The 17,794-nt window shown below is 35.3% G+C and overlaps 1 protein-coding gene across 1 annotated transcript; it reads right to left on the bottom strand.

Annotated features, from left to right (window-relative positions):
• Positions 1-969: 969 nt before the first annotated feature.
• LOC131876001 (probable disease resistance protein At4g27220) lies at positions 970-16,468 on the bottom strand. Its single transcript, XM_059220755.1, has 3 exons — positions 13,606-16,468; positions 13,430-13,451; positions 970-1,150 (listed from the first exon to the last, which is right to left on the bottom strand). The coding sequence occupies exons 1-3, from the start codon at positions 16,466-16,468 to the stop codon at positions 970-972; spliced, it is 3,066 nt and encodes a 1,021-aa protein (XP_059076738.1).
• Positions 16,469-17,794: the final 1,326 nt, after the last annotated feature.

Here is a 17,794-nt window from a genome sequence, read left to right as displayed (position 1 = left end):
AGGTATTTCCAATGTTTCATTGATCTTATATCTCTGCGTTGCAATTAAAATGGGCATTGTGTTTTGAATGTTTTTGTGATTAAATCTTGCTTAATGTGCCGCAATAAGTGATCAATTGTTGAGGAAATTATTTTTTCAAGTATTTGCTTGTTTGCAAGTTTTTCAATCTTAGTTTTGGAGTGCAAATTTTGTGATTTTTGATATGACCAAGTTCAAATAGGAACAATATATCCTATGATAAAGAACGAGGTTATTCTGATCAAGCGTTGTAGTTTCGTGATTAAAGGATGATAGATCTTGATGAGAAACTATGTTTGAACAATCAGTTTATCAAAGACAATGTGATGTTGCAATTTAAGGTGTTTGATCTTTAACTTGTTTGAGGTGAATACATGAGACTTTTGTGTGTCTTGTTCTTGAATATATTTTTGACAGAAGATAACCTGATTGAATGACCCAACAAGATGACCTACTCTCTATGTTTGATTGTTTGAGAAATGGGTTCTTTTTGTTTTCTGATTTTGATGCAGTTTACTAGAAACGCTACTAAAATGACTAGGAACTCTGCTATACTGACCAGAAATGTTGTTGTTTGGACCAAAAACATTGACAGACAAACCAAAAATGCTACTATACTGACTAGAAACGTTGTTGTTTGTACTAGAAACACTGCTGTTTGTACCAGAAATGCTGCTATATGGACCAGAAACGCTGGCAGACAGACTAGAAATGCTGACAGAAGGACCAGGAATGGTGGTGTTTGATCTTTAACTTGTTTGAGGTGAATACATGAGACTTTTGTGTGTCTTGTTCTTGAATATGTTTTTGATAGAAGATAACCTAATTGAATGACCTAACAAGATGACCTACTCTCTATGTTTGATTGTTTGAGAAATGGGTTGTTTTTGTTTTCTGATTTTGATGCAGTTTACCAGAAATGCTGCTAAAATGACTAGGAACTCTGCTATACTAACCAGAAATGCTGTTGTTTGGACCAGAAACACCAACAGACAAACTAAAAATGCTGCTATACTGACCAAAAACATTGCTGTTTATACCAGAAATCCTGTTGTTTGTACCAAAAACACTGCTATATGGACTAGAAACACTGGTAAACAAACTAGAAACGCTGACAGAAGGACCAAGAACTCTGTTTTGCAATATAGTGACTCTAAAGTTCAAATAATGATGTGTAGACTTAGGAAATTAAGTGGTTGAACTTAGGAGATTGCAATTTTGACCCAACTTTATGATTTTCAAACTCAGAGAATGGATATTTAGACCTAACAAGCGCATACTAGAAGATCCAGCATTGAAACATGAGCAATTTGACATTCAACCCAAAAGAGTTGACATTTAGACCAAGAGAGCTAACATTTAGACCATAAGAGCTGACGTTTAGACTAGGAACTCTGCTGTTTAGACTAGGAACTCTGTTGTTTAGACCAGAATCTCTAATGTGTTCAACCTTGGAGAGTTAATGTTTAAAAATGAGAAAGTTAACATTCACACCAAGATAGATGATGTTTGGACTGAAAATGCGACTGTTTGGACTGTAGGTGCGACTGTTTGGACTGTAGGTGCAACTGTTTGGACCATAGGTGCGACTATCTGAACCATAAGAGCTAATCTATAGGTGCGATAGTTTGAACTGTATGTGAGACCGTTTGGACTGTATATGCAACTATTTGAACCATATGTGAGACCGTTTGGATTGAAAGAGCTAATCTGCTGTGAAACTTGTAAATTTGATAATTTGAGGTTTGAGTTTGCAATTTTTGTTGTATTTTAATGAATGATATCTTGACTTGACTGAAAGTGCGACTGTTTGGATTGCAGGTGTGACTGTTTGGACTGAAAGAGCTAATCTTTGGACTATGAATGCGGCTGTTTAGACCATAGATGCGACTGTTTTGACTAAAAGAGCTGACCTGCTATGAAACTTGTGAATTTGATAGTTTGAAGTTTCAGTTTTCAATGTTTGTTGTATTTCAATTTAGGAATGAATACGCAACAAACACATGATATGATAAGTGACTGCAATCAGGCTAAACCCTAAGGAAGTTGGCTGAGAATGAAAACCTTTGCTTGCTGACTTAGGTACACACCCAATAGCTAATCGGAATATGGCCACTAAGTCTCACACAATGGATTCTCAATGTCGTATTATCCGACTCCAAATGCTAATGGGGGCACGATATGGCAAGTGTCTTGGGAGAGTTACTATCTCTCTTGCACAAAGATTATCACCCTTTCAGAGGTGAATCGGGTAGCTTCTATTCTAACTGGAACTAGTAAGGGATCTGTTCGGTGTGTCGAGGTATAAACTCAATTAAGAGGTCTCCCAGCCTTGAAAACTAAGGTTTGATATACTCGAAGGTATGGAGGAGAGATATTCCTGAGCACTATCGTTGCTTTGATTTTCATCAAAAACACATTTATTTTATAGTGGGTTGGAGTACTTGGCATTAGCCATTCCCACTTAGGTCATTCCCCTCTCACTGGCATTAAGGGCTAAGAGTTAATAACTCCTTGGGAGGGTAGGCCTACTAAAAAAAATGCACTATTGAAAGCAAAGGATGAGTCTAGTTTTCTGATCACCTGAGAAAGGTGAGAGCATACTCACCTATCATCAAGACACATGTATGTTTGTTCATTTCCATTGTAATTAGTCTATGTGCCTAATTTAACAAATATAAGTGCAAAATCCCATGGCTGCAAACAAAGTTAGTAGTTTATATTATATTCTTTGGCAGTGAAATAGTTTATAACTCCGGTCTTTCATAGTGAAATAAGTACCTGCAAAACCAACAATCTACAAATCAGGTTCGGGAAAATAACAGTCCAGAAGCAGAAATGAGGAATGCAACATACAATATTTGTAAAATTAATAAAAAACTGAAAACGCCATCAAATTGATTAAGAACGCCATCATATATGGCAAAAATGCTACTCTGCACACTAGAAACGTTGTCTTGCACACCAGAAACGCTATTCTGCACACTAGAAATGTTGTCCTAAAAATGTCATTTGAGGTGCCGGAACGCCACAATAGGGACTAAGAACGCGATTCAGGAACCCAAGAGAGCCAATCTGCACTCCAAAAGAGCTAATCAACCTGTCAATGAAATTTCTTGCAAGCAAACTTGTTAAAGATCAAAGGGGCTAGGCTCCATGATGGGCACCAATTAATGTGATGCTAAAAATGTTGTTAGTATAAGAGGCATACACATATAATGAGACAATAAGATGTAATTGAAAAGCTTAATTGAAAACTAAATCAAAGATGCAAACCATAAGCCTTCCTTGAAATGTCCCATTTTCCTCTATTCTTGAGGACCTTGAAGGTGTTGGATTGATGGGCTCTCAGCGGAGCAATGACCTCCAAAGTGACAACTCAAGAGTTGAGTAGCTATTTGATCATGATTGACTATGGAGATGATATTAAATGCATGATTTAAGAAACTAGACTAACATGCTATGATAAATCCAAAAGCTAATTACTAGATAATTGAAATGCAAATTGCCTATAGTAATGATGCCTAAATTGATATGAGATGGGACCCATATTGCTCCAAAATGGGGGATATTTATAGGAACTCCAAGGCCAAAGCTGAGGTGGCAAGAATCGATGGTCTAGATTTGATCTGAAGATATCAAGGGCCAAGATTGAGGAAGTTGGAGAAGAGGTTGAAGGAAGGGACACTTGTCATCTCTGTGGTGACAAGTGTCAAGGAGCCTTGCTCATGAGAGGGAAAGTGTCCAAGGGAGGAGACATGTGGAAAAAGTGCCATGTGTCTCAAGGAAAGAATATCCACACCATGGGAGGTTAGGATAAGGAGGTTAGAATGTGCAAGATAGGATAGGGTTAGTTAGACCCAAGATTAGATTGAATGGGTTAATTTAGGGGATGGTTAGGTTAGGTGGTTAAAGTTAGGAGCCATGTGCTCATTTGAATTTAGAAATTCAAATAATTGGAAAATGGTAATTAATCTCAACAAACTTGAGTTTGTTAATCTTAATTAGGGATTAGAAGAATTGATTAATATGGGGAGACATTAATTAATTTAGAATTAATTAACCAAAGGGGGATATGAAATGAACTATATAAATAAATCATTTAGATTTATTTACTAGTAGATGAATAGAGGAATTAATTAAATTGCTTGTGAATTCAATTAATTGGGAAGGGGAATTAATCAAATAACTATGTATTTAATTAACTATCTTCAGACCATTTTTAGGTGTATACACAATGTACTAACATAAATATATAAAAAAAAGTTAAAAGCTATAATATAGAGAACAATGACGTACCCGTGCCTAAGATGCTTCCCCAATGGACTGATGATGGCTCACCATCAATAGAGAAACTGTTTCTATTAGCTATACAAAAAATGATCAAAGATTAAATACAATTAATATAATCATAAGTATTGTAGGTTAAAAATAATTAATGTAATATATCGAACAAAAGTGTACCGGATCCTAAGATGCTTCTTTAGTGCATGGAGGAGGTCTCGCCATTGATGAACAACTATGGATACTTCCTGTATGAAAAAATTATAAGATTATAATGTATCACAAGTTCACATGTACACGTGCATATAATCACGAAATCAAGAAAATAAAGTAGAGATACATACCTCCACCCTCTCTTGATCCATGGGCGAATCAGGTGGATTCAACAAATCCACATAGCTCAATGGTCGTTGTAAATGCAAAATACACAAAAAATACTAATCAATCTACAAACCCCAACTAATAGTTGATTTCAACATTTTCAAATAATTGTACAACTAAAAATGTGTTCAATTACCTTCTTCCCACGTTTTGGCGTCTTCGAGGAATTCTTTTTATTAGGACGAGGCCTAGACGTGGAGGGGTACCCTAAAAAAACAAAATTAACATGAGATATTAGTACAGATAATATATTAAACATAATTTTAAAAATCTAAAATGAAATGACTTGCATATTCCATCAAAACAATACATAAAAAGAGTTATACAAAATATGATACCTTATAGCCTTGTAGGCCAAAATCGGTCGCTAAGAGCATGATGTCATCAATCTGGGACATTTGGTCCCCTATCAACACCTACAAACCAAAAATTGGACCAAGCATTAAAGATAGTAATTATATCTTGTAATTTTTTTGAATTCAAAGTGTACTATTCTATTTTAACATGTTACAAAATTTATACCTCAGGCATCGAAGTTGCGGTTGTAGTAACTGGGGGAGGAGTATGGGATACCGCTGCTGCATCCTGAAATGCATATTATTTGTCTCAATTTAAATCGATGTATAAATGAAAATTCATTTATGTAATTACAAATTTAAAGTGACTGATAAATAAAATGTTATGAATTCAAATCAATGCACCTGTGTCTGTCACTGATGGGCAAACACCATGTCCATCAACTCATCTGTTAGCACGAAATCCTCAGTTGTGTGAGCCTGACATCTACTCCCGCAAATCATGCATTGATGAGATGTGGATCCATCTGCACCGGCCACATCATCTATCCCTGAGCAACTAACACACATATGTTGAATGGGCTCTCTCTCACCACTTGGAGCAACTAATGGCTCATCATCCAGTACAATAGGGTATGCTAATGATGTCCCATGCTGGATGATGGCACTAGTCAATGGTGTGGCTTCCTGAAGAGTCTGTAGCTCCATCGACTCTTTCAGCTCTATTGGGATAGCTTGATGCACCTTGGGTTTGGGTACTAGGGGGAGACGACTCTTCATGAGTAATCGCCTATGGCTCTAGGTTTATCTTGGGCAGAGTCACCACCTCTACCATGGAACTCTCTCATGTCAAAATAGTTTGGCCACACATTGAGCACAAACTCACAGTATACTTTTCTCAACAAATACATTGGCACCTCATAATTATTACAAGGTGGATCATCAAAGACCATCCACCACCTCTGTTAAAAAGGATTATTCATCTGCACATTAGTACACCAATGTATGAGAAACCTCTTTGCATTAAGAGGTAACGACTGACCAGTTTTAGGATCAACAAAAAGGGCACATATTTCTTGTTTACTAACATTTTTGTTTTTGACTTCCTCATATGATAACCCATCAGCATAGAATTGACGACACCTATCCCTAAAGTTTCCCCGTTTGTTAATTTGTGTGGAAACATCTATGGCACCACTAGCTAATGTTTCTAGGCTAGTGGCGAGGGATTTATGATGCTCAAGTTTAGATGTTTTTTATTTATCAATCAGTCTATTGATTTTAGATGTATTTTGCCCTAACTGTTAATTAATTGCTCCTATGTTTCAGGTGTGCGGTCAAAAGGAGGAATTGGGGGTGTATCATGTGGGTTTTCAAAAGGTGCATTTTGTTGTGGATTAGAAGAATCTGGTTTTTGAAACAAAAAATGAAAAAACCTAATCAAAATTAATGAAATTAAATTCAAAACGTAAAACAAATTGAACAAATGAGAAATAAAGACAAAAATTAACAAAAACTAACCTTGATCCATAGTGTCTACAAGAGAAATGTGGCAACCCGATCATGGTTTGGAGGAGAAATATAGCACCCCGTTCACAATTTAGCAAATAAAATGAAGAAAAAAGGAAGTAAAAATGCGGCAGTCATGGGAAAATAAGACCCAGTTTAAAAAAAATAAAAACTTGCTAGGTACCGCGTGTGTGGTCCTTGTAGCGCGTAGGCGCTCATTTTCCTATAAGTAGTGAGTACGCGCTCATTTTCCTAAAGGTAGCGCGTACTCGCTACCTATTCTAGGATCGGGAACAACAAACCTGAGCGCGTACATGATCATTTCAAATTTTATAACAGCGTACGCGCTGCTTGTTTTCCATGTTTTTTTGGGGTGGTGTCCACTTTTCTGACCACCATCTTTGTACACATACCCAGAGGTTAGCTAGGGATTGTTCCCCTACATGAGGTCAATTAAGCTGATGTGGAGGACATCAATCTTGAAGCTTATTGAAGATCTTGAAGCAGGATTGGTGTAGAGTGGAGCTACCCCACAAGGGGAGCAGCTAGTTGCAGAATAGTGAAGTATGACACTGTATGTTTTACTTTCACTTTGGCACTATTGTCAAAGGGAGAGAAGAACTATAGCCAGTTACCAGCTGAAGACATGGAGACTCGGTTGAAGGAGAGTGCATGAAAAAAACTATAAACTCGGATTCCTATACCTGTGTATGTGTATTACTCTCAATCATCACAATCAAAGGGTATTGATATTTGTATTGCCATCAATGCCAAAGGGGGGGATTGTTGGGATTGCATGAAGATTGCATTAATGAAGTATAAGTTTTTTCATTGATGTCAATTGTAACCGGTAATGGAGTTGTATTACAATAGGCAGTGATGTAGTAATGCAACTGGTAATTGAGAAAGTGAAGGAAACTGGTATTACTATTGAAGCAGTGAGATCAACCGGTAACCCTAACTTGTTGATATGACAAACCCTAAATGATGGAGCTTGGTGAATCAGTTGTGTTGATCTATGATAGAATGGTCATCGAAGAAGATTATGCCACATATGCATGATGCACATGATGAGTTTAAAAGTGGTTTTGGTGCATATAGATAACTATTTTATCTTGGGAATGAGTGAGTGCATAGCATGAAGTGGAAACCATGTGATGAGTTACATGATCCTATGTGTAGTGATCTAGGAGCGGTCAAGGTTGTCTAGAACAATGTGCAGATGATTGCTATGTAATTCAATGGTCATGTTTGAACTGATTTGTTTTTAATCTCTATGAGATCTTAGGTTTTGTGATGTGTTACCGACCTATTGTTTTTCTTATAAGGTTGATGAGTTGTTTTGTAGTAGTGTTGGTAATTTTGGTTAAGTGTCAATGTGATTGATTGCCAAACCAGAAGGAGTATCTGCAGAATGTGTGAAGGCAGATAGGAGCTTAAAAAGGATCTGATCAAGCAGAGTAGTGCTATTACCAGATCAACAAGACCTTGTTGTTCTCTAACAATTACAACATTTAAATTCCTTAACTGGGTAAGCTTTAACATGCTTGGTGTTTTCTAAATCCTCTAACTAGGTGATCCATTAGCTTTGATTTGAAATCGTCTATCAAGGCTACTCCTAATAGGATATTGCCTTTAACATGGTATTGTAGTCAATCCCTTAACTGGGTGGTCCTTAACCGGATATGTTCCTAATAGGACATTTTTGTAAAGCTTCTAACAAGGCTTGGCTCCTAACAGGGTGAACTTCGGAAGAGTTTAGAATACTTGTGGGTATTCATCCCCACCATGGTTTTTCCCATTTGGGTTTCCACGTCAAAAATCATTGTGTCAAGTGGTGAATGGTTTTTGTGGTTATGTTTTGATATAGTTAATTTGTTTAACTGGTAAAGCCACTTAGATATGTTAAGATGGCCGGAAGTGATCTGAAATGTGCTATTACTAATGTTAGTAAAGTGGTTTGATGTTTTGGTTAAATGGTTTGAGAGTTTCTGATCTGTTACACTGTTATATTGGTATTCTAGTCAACTGGTAAACTTGACAATGCAGTTGCAGTTTATAGTGTAGTGTTGAACCGGTTAGTTCAGTGATTGATTTATGAGTTGGGTTTGAGTTTGATGAAAGTTTAGTTTTTTTTCTATCTACTGATTCACCCCCCCTCTCGGTAGTTGTCCATATCCTTATTGATTCATCATATCATCATTGAGGTGTTAGCTACTAGACGATCTTTGCATGACAAAGGATGAAATGTACCCCTTTTGGTACAACTCTCTTATTATCTACTTGGTATTCTATTTTCTTTTATCTTTGCCTAGAATGAGAAGTGTTGTGTGAAGAAAATTTGTGACTGCTAACTTAATCAAATTAAGGAGTATGTTGCTTGCTATAATTTCTTTATGGATCTTTGAAAGGAAAAGAGTTATTAGGAATCAGATTCCTCTAAATGTTGTGGATTGGTATAAAAGTGAGATTACTTTCATGATAGAAAAGGAAATTTTTTTTATGGAGCCAGTTATTCTAAGGACTTCATGGGTGTCAAATATTCCCTATGAAGTTTCTAAATATTAGTGCATGAGTATTTTCAAGATACTTCTTAAATTGCCTAAATATTTGAGTGGAGAAAGATTCCAAACATTTGATGAGATCATAGGAAAATATGGAAAAAAGAGAATTGGTGATGTTGGAAGTGTATCAAAATCTTAAAGATCTAGAAAGTTATCTATAGATTCCTCTTCCTTTGTCTCTAAAGTATTGAAATCTAAGCATATGAGTTTGAAAAAGATGGAATGTACAGACATTGTAATTGTGGAAAGTGATGAAGAAAAACCAAAAGAGGTCGGTGAGCAGAAGGATGTTGAGAAAGAAGAAAAATTGGTTGCTTCCTCTATTCCTTCTAAGGAAAATTCTTTTGATGTTGATATTTACTTGATTTGATTGGATGACCTAATGGTCTAAAGAATGTTGGTGACCTATATTTTATTTTGCCTATGTATGATCAATAGATTATTGAACAAGCATTTGCGATGTATCTACTCCTGGACCAATATTGTTTCTAATAATGTTTCTGAATTACTTCTAGAAGTGCGAGTGGAAATGTTGACTGAGTTTATGGCTGTTGTTGAGAATGATGGTAATAATTCAGATGAATCGTGTATAGAGATGAATTTGGTAGATAAGATGACAGAGAAGTGTTTAAAGGCAAATCAAAATCTTAAACTTAATTTGATTGGTTTCAACAAAATGATGGATAATGTTTCATGGTTATATTAGTATTTCTTGAGGTGGTCTACTTCTACACAGAAATTAAAGGATGAGATAGACTCCATTGAGTCCCAACTTACCAAGTTGGTTCACTTGTTTGAAATATATAAGGATGGAAATGGTGCTATAAGATATAAGGTTTAATATATTCACTCTCAATTATCCTTGTGGAAGAGACAAAGAGATGAGTATATCAGATTATTTTGTGGTCTTAAGGATGCACTAGAATTGTGCATGTCGTCATTCATCGGGTTATCAAAATATGTTGAAAAGGTAGAATTAAGTGTGATAAAAGTTGATATTTTTTATATTGTAGTAAATTTGTGTCTTGAGTGTGAGTTCTAGAATAAAATTCTTTCTACTACTATTCGTGCATGGAATTCCTCTTGTCAGTGTGAAGAAACAGTTCAAGGATAATTGGCCTAGTAATGCATGACAATTCTTATGGATAGTTGTGAGTTAGAAGGTTATATGAAGGTATTTGTACTCAATTTTTTCTTTTTCTTTTTGAATATTTTTGATAGGGGGAGTTACATTTATGATCAATTTGTTTTGGCAAGAATAGTTTTCCCTTGTCTTTGATGTCAAAGGGGAGAAGTATTCATTATATAAGAAAAAATATTTTTGTTTTTCCATCAATGACAAAGAGGGAGATTATTCTATATATGAGTCTTTGTTGACATTGATGTCAAACCTATTATTGTGGTCCAGAATGTCAACCTACTTGGCATGGTTGATTTATTGGTGATTCGATTAGTAGTCTAGTTATTGGTTATGTTTGGTTGGTGGTGCTACTGGTCTAAAAGTGATATAGTTTAGAAGTATATGGTCTAACAGTATATTCTAGTTAAGTTCTCAATATTGATTGCATCTAGTTGTTGGTTTGAGTATGGCCTGGATGTCTATCAGTCAATGATATGATACAGAGTTGTATGCAGATTCTTGTGCAAATTGACATGGTGTTTTTAGAAATAGGTGGATATGCTATGCTAATATATGTAAGCTTTTTGGATGGCTATCATGGATGATATGTTGTGTTTCCAAAAGATTAATGTCTTTTGTTTGGTCCAAAAAATGTGTTACTATCTCTATTGATTGTTTTGGTCAACAATATCTTCATCTAGAAATGGATGGATGCACCAGATATGTATTAGATGGCTATGTGAATTGAAATAGAATGATTATGGTAGATTGATCTCAATTTTTCTAGTTGGATGGATGATTTCAATGGGCATCATATATGTCTGTAATCAGTGTTGATGCAATTTCAAGACTTTCTGTAGCATTCCTCATTTTGCTATTACCTTAGGTTTGGTGTGGATCATTGGATATTTTTCCTATCATGGTGGACCGCATATTTTATTTTTGGGTTTGGAATAAACTATTTTGGGTGAAACAAATTGATATGAACTGTCTTATGTGTTTTGGTTTGTCCAGTTGTGTGTAGAATCTTTATGAGGATAATTGGAAGGTGTGTCGACTTGGTGTGAATCTTCACAGGTCTTCTTTTCCTTCTACATGCAATGTTTTAGATCAATAATGAATATACAGGATACATACTCAAGTTGGCCTAATAGAGATTATCGGTGATCCAGTTGGTATATATATATATATATATATATATATATATATATATATATATATATATATATATATATATATATATATATATATATATATATATATATATATATATATATATATATATATATATATATATATATATATATATATATATATATATATTAGTTGGGTTATAGTGTGTGTGCAGTATGGAGATCATGTAGAAATATATATGATTTGTAAATTTGTGAATTGAGGTCTATGTGATACAAAGATTTGAATATGTTACAAAGTAGAGATGAAAGATGAATCAAATGAGTATTTAGTTGTGAACTATTATCTGCATGTTGGTATATGATATACCTTTTGCAGTTTAAATCTCTTATTCTCAAGATAGATGTTTTGTCTCTTGCCTTCAAGAAGTGGTCTGTAATTATACAAGTCTCTCTTGTGTATCTTTCCCTAAGGTTGTGCATCTTAGTCTACAAGTTTGGAGAAGTGAGCTGCTTGGCCTATGGCCTAAACCATTGTAAAAACATTATATATTGTGAGTTTGATTCTCACCATGGTTTTCCTAGTTTGGGTTTTCCACATAAAAATCCTGGTGTCTTTGTGCAGATGCATTTTCTATTTCAGTTATTTATTCTGATGCATATGTGATGAATAATTGATGTGGAATAAATGTTTTAATCTGATCAAGTATTTGTATATATTGATTCACTCCCCCCTCTCAACATCTGATAGTGTTCAACAAAACTGAAGAAATCATCTTGAAGCTATACTTTTATTAGGGTCATGAGGCAACTTGATGGAGATCCACTTGGCATAGAATTTATTTCTTCAAAAATAGATTATCTAAAACATGTATATTCAACAATTTTACATTTGGACATAAGACATAATCTACAATCTTCATATTATATTAACCAGTTTAAGAATATATTTTTTATTATGCCAAATTATATACTTAAATAGTAACATTATATTATTTATTTTATTTGGGTTAAATTTATATAAAATTAACTAAGTGATGCTACATATATATATATATTAGTTTCACTTCCTAGTTAAGTAAGTGATAGTAGTATATGAACATGTGGCATCCATATCCTTCTTTGATAATGTGAATAAAATAAAATAAAATAAACAAAATAATGCTTGTTGCATGCATTAAAGCTCATGAGTATCTAATAATTTGCATATCAATTAGATGTTATTTAGCTAAAGCGTATCTAGGATCTATGTAACGTATACTATGTGTGATATTGTAGTACTTATATAATTAGTTTTTGAATTGGCATGCAAATATGATAGTTATAAAAATTTGTCGCCATAATTGAATAGGACTTTTTGTGCGGGAAATTGTTAGTCTATAATTTGAGGTGAAACACTCAATTGATGCTCTGTCTCCATTCATATTTCTAGAGTTGGATCAGTTTTACTCATTTAGAGTGTGGATTTTATGATATTGTTCAAATCTGAACACTCAATTACATGTTGTATTTTTTATTTAAAATGAATGCACCCATATACAAAAATAAACTGCATATAAAAGTGAAAAAGGCTTATGATTCTACGGTAAATTTTTAAAAACTTAATAATTGTATAAGTTGATTTCAATAAAATATGATGAACTTTTTACCATCTAATTAATTCCATTATGTTCTTATAGAAAAAATATGCTACATCTCATGATCATTATTGTCTAATTTATTTATCTTGATAAGCTAAGAGGTCTAGTCCATTATGAATTATATAATTTCTTAGATACAAAAATCATGTTAAAAAAAAATTTAAACTATCTTGTGATGTCGCATATCTAAATGATTCCCAAAGATTTTATTAATGTCTTAAGATTATCTCATACATTTCTTTAGTAACTCAAGTCAAAATTTATGTTGTGCAAATTGATGCTATGACTAACTTATGGAAATGTCTAAGTGAAAAAAAAAACAAAAAACTTCTATTGTATGACATGGTTTATACCTAAGATAAGCAACATAATCTATAAGATATTTGTGCTAAAATATAAAAATGCTTGCCTACCAAACAAGTCAAAGTTTTAAAGATACCTTCAAATAATAAAAATAGAAATTTTATCTCTTATGATTGTCTACATTATTCCCAAAAATGTACAGCCTGTATAATAAAATTTAACTGAACAAAGTATTAGAATTTTGTTCTGGAATGGCTATATATTTATATAACATTACTCTGAATGTTGTAAGTCAAAACAAATAATCTCTTTTAATGTCATCCAAAAAGCGAAAAATCTCATTACACCAAAACTCACCGTAAAAAAATTGTTCGCCCCTGCGAAGGAGAGAGAGGTAACGGTCTTCTGATATTTGAGTTTCTGTGGTAGATAATGTTACTGTTTGCACCTTAGTCCTTGACTTGATAAAGTTTTCTTCAACCTTTGAGCAACCATAGACTCTTATCTTCTCTACACTCTTCAAAGTCCAATAACACTCTGGCAAAATCTGCAATGCCTCACACTGCATTATTGTCAATATTCTCAGTGAAGGCAGTCCTCCTTCTTCCACTAGTGGCAGCTGCTCCAGCTTTGTCAGCTTGACCACTGAAAATACCTCTAGCTTGGGGAATGCTCCTTCCTTACCAAATTCCTCTGGAAACTTCTCTATTTTGGGGCACTCAACAATAACTAGGTACTTTAGACTCCCAAGTTTGTGCAAGGCAGGTAGTTGCTTCAGCATCTCACATTGAAACAAGCTAATGTAGCTCAGATGTTGAAATTTACAAATTAAAATTTCCGTCTGGACTAACTGAGGACATACCAGACACAGTTTCCTCAACTTTGACATGGTAGTCATGTCATGGGGTAGCCTTTCCATATCTGTGAGGTGTAAATATAGATATTCCATCTGCTTCATCATTCCCAGCATTCCTTCTCGAATTATTGCACCGTTATTTTGAAACCCTAACCTTTTGATCTGGTTTAAGATGCCCAAATCACCAATTGAAAGCTGATCTCCTCTACCCTTAATCCACCTTATATTTGAAGATTTATATGTATACAAGTACTCCAGAGATCTAAGGTGAGAGATCCCATAAGGGATGCACTGCAGATGTTGACAACAACTAATGTCCAGAAATTTCAGCGAATTCAGCTTAGAAATACCGGATGGGAGCTGTGAAATATGAGAACCACCAAGCTGTAATATTTGAAGGTTTCTAAGAGCAGCGATAGAGCTGGGCAGTTTCTTGAGTGGCACATTCCATAACCTGAGGCAGACTAAATGCTTCAAACATCCTATGTTTTTTGGCAGGGACTGGAGGGCAGTCCGTGACAAATCAAGGACCCTCAGAGCGGTCATACTCCCAATCACCTCTTTGGGAATTTCTGTGAAACAAGTATTATTAGCGAGTAACAGGGAATGGATATAAGGAGCTCGGAATGCCCTAGGAACCCTAGTCAAATTGTTGCCTTTCAATGAAATTCTGACATGTCCTAAACAGTCGTCCGCAGGAAACTCTTGTAAACCCCTGCCTGCCTGGAAGAAACATTTTTCTTCCCTCTCAGCAATTTGATGTGCTAAATCGTGCAAAACATCATGCACTCTAAAACATATCACTTTTCCGTTGTAATCCTTCTGGACTGGCTCAATAAGGCATCGATCGGCTAACAAATTCACGTATATCTCTCCAAGTTGGACAGGATCTGGCCCGGCTACCAACCCCTCTCCAATCCAGTAGAGAGTGGCGATTGTGGAATAGATGACACGGCCTTCTGGGTAAGCACCGAGGTAGAGGAAGCACAACTGTAAAGAAATTCCATAGCCAGCCACGTTGGCCAAAGCATCGTAGCTTAGTCTCAATGTGCCATACAGAGATGGGGTAACATCATTCTGCAACCTCTTAAGAGAAAATTCCCATGCATTTGAAGGAGTGATGCCTGCCATTGTCTTCCCAATTACTTTGAGGGCTAACGGAAGACCCCCACATTCATTGCAAACACTTCTCGCTATTACTTGGTCAATGCTGGAAGGCAAAATTCCATCGCTATGTGCAAAAGCATGGGAGGAAAACAATCTCCAGCTATCATCCTCGGTCAAGTCTTGCATTTTGATGATTGATGAAGCTGGAACGCCCAACTGTGAGAGGACACTAGTAGTTCTGGAAGTGGCAATGATGATGTTGGAGTTGCTGTGTGGAGAGTGAGGCACACACAGCCCCTCTAACAAGGAGTTTGCACTTGTTTCCCAAACATCGTCTAAAAACAGCACAAATTTGTGTTTTCTCATGTTTCCATTCAACCAAGTTTTCACATGGTCTTCCTCTCTACTCTCCAATCTTTCATTCACTTGAAGAGTTATTTGTTTGACAAGTTCAATTCTGAGAGCATGGAAGGATGGATTTGGTGACACAGTAAGCCAGAGCATCAAGCCATTGAAAAAAAGACTCTGTACCTGGTTACTGTTGAAGACTCGTTTGAGTAGTAGAGTCTTACCAGCCCCTCCCTTACCAACTATGCCGAAACGAGACAGACTTTTGTGCTGCTCTGAGTCTGCATCAATCAGCTGCATAAGTCTGTTGGATGCACAATCTTGTCCGACAACGAGTGCCTCCTCAATATACTTATTGTTGGAAGCGGCTGAAGAAGTGGATGGAAAGAGATCTCCAGATGCGCCGCCAAGTGCTGAAATGCGCAGATTAAGAGAATCCACCGTCTCTTTAATTTGCTCAAGCACTTGACGATTGGTTACATGCTGCTGCAATTGGTGCAGAAAAGCAATGGAAGGCGTGGAAGCCACATGCTTTTCAACATTTTCAATGAGTTGCCTGAGCTTTTTGCTCGTCCTATAACGAGAAAAGAGATGACAGTATGAGCGTACAGTGCAGTGCTGGGCCAAATCAGATGCTTCCTCCAAAAGAGCATTCAATTCGATTAGCCAGGTGTTCACAGCGGAGGGCAAAGGATGCTGAGGAGATGTACTAATTCTCATGCCACAGTTCAAAGCCTTTCGATACTCCTGCAATTCCACATTCAATGTTTGAATTCTGGCAAGCAGAACTTTGAGGGCATCCAACTCTTTCCTGCATCGGATGGCAACATTGATGTGACGGATAATTTGATTTCCAGCCAACTGAATGGCGTAACCAATAAATCCAGGGATGAATCCAGGATCACCCATTTTCGGGGCACCTTAAAAGAAATTTGAAATTCTGATGAAACTGTTCTTCTTACAGAAAGCAGGGTCAATTTAAACAAATATCAACTAAAGCTCTCGCCAGAGAGGCAGACTAATCTGCTGGCTCATCGAAAAAAGAAAACGCTATCTTAGCATTTGATATGAAATGCTATTAACTTAATACTTTAGAAGAGACCTCGTTACATTACAATAATACCTTTTACTTTTACTTAGGAAAGAGCAAAAAGACCTTGTAAAATAAGTAGAAGATCAATATTTTCTGGTCATTCGGACATCAGATAAAGAGGAAAGGTGAGAGCTAAAATGGATAAAAAGAAAAATTAACTGTCGTACATATCTCATCTATCTTATTATAGTAAAAGTTTGATCATTTAGTATGTGAATTCTATATATTGGATGGCTTAGATCACACACATTAAGCTTTCACTTCTAGGTTTAAAAGTGTTACACATTTCGAGTTGACTGACATTCTCTAAGCTTAATACTAATCAAAGTATCATGTCATTGATTATAATATATGTATGTGTAAGTTTATATTTGGAGAAATATTTTATGAAAAGAAATTTCTCAATTAAATAGACGACAAGAGTTGACTGACATTCTCTAGCTTAATACTAATCAAAGTATCATGTCATTGATTATAATATATGTATGTGTAAGTTTATATTTGGAGAAATATTTTATGAAAAGAAATTTCACAATTAAATAGACGACAAGTTTGTATTTATCTATTAAAAATGTTGCATCAAACAATTAAATTATCTGTTTTCAATTTGATAGCATTTTGACTACACAATAGAGTTTAACTCTTAAGAGGCCTTATAAACAACAATTTATAGCATCCAACTAATAGAAGGATAGGTAATGAAATCACAAGTGCAAACACAAAAATAACCTACCAAGATAACATAGTATGGAAATTTTCTAAACACTCCCATGTGACATGTAATCAATTCACCTTAAATAACACCATTCATTCAAGCATCTTTGGCCACTCATAATAAATGACACATATTACCAAAAATGGTGATTCGATATAGACTTTATTATGAATGAGACATGCATCCAATAATGAATAGATGATCTGATGTCATCTCTTGGCACCTAAGAATGGAAAAATGCAATGAGTAAACTCAAATTACTTCTATAACTACCACTGTCATAAGTAACCAACCCTCACAATGTAATTGCTAACTATATACAAGTTAGCCAAGATAATAATAATAATCAAGAGTTAGTGCAATGAACTGAGTGACAAAAAAAGTTAAAGTAAACACATATGCTTTATGACTTGGCTTACCAAACAAT

Source organism: Cryptomeria japonica, chromosome 5, assembly GCF_030272615.1.
Source record: "Cryptomeria japonica chromosome 5, Sugi_1.0, whole genome shotgun sequence".
NCBI lineage: Eukaryota > Viridiplantae > Streptophyta > Pinopsida > Cupressales > Cupressaceae > Cryptomeria > Cryptomeria japonica.
The sequence above is the reverse complement of the archived record's forward strand: the minus strand, read 5'-3'. Positions and strand labels throughout refer to the sequence as shown.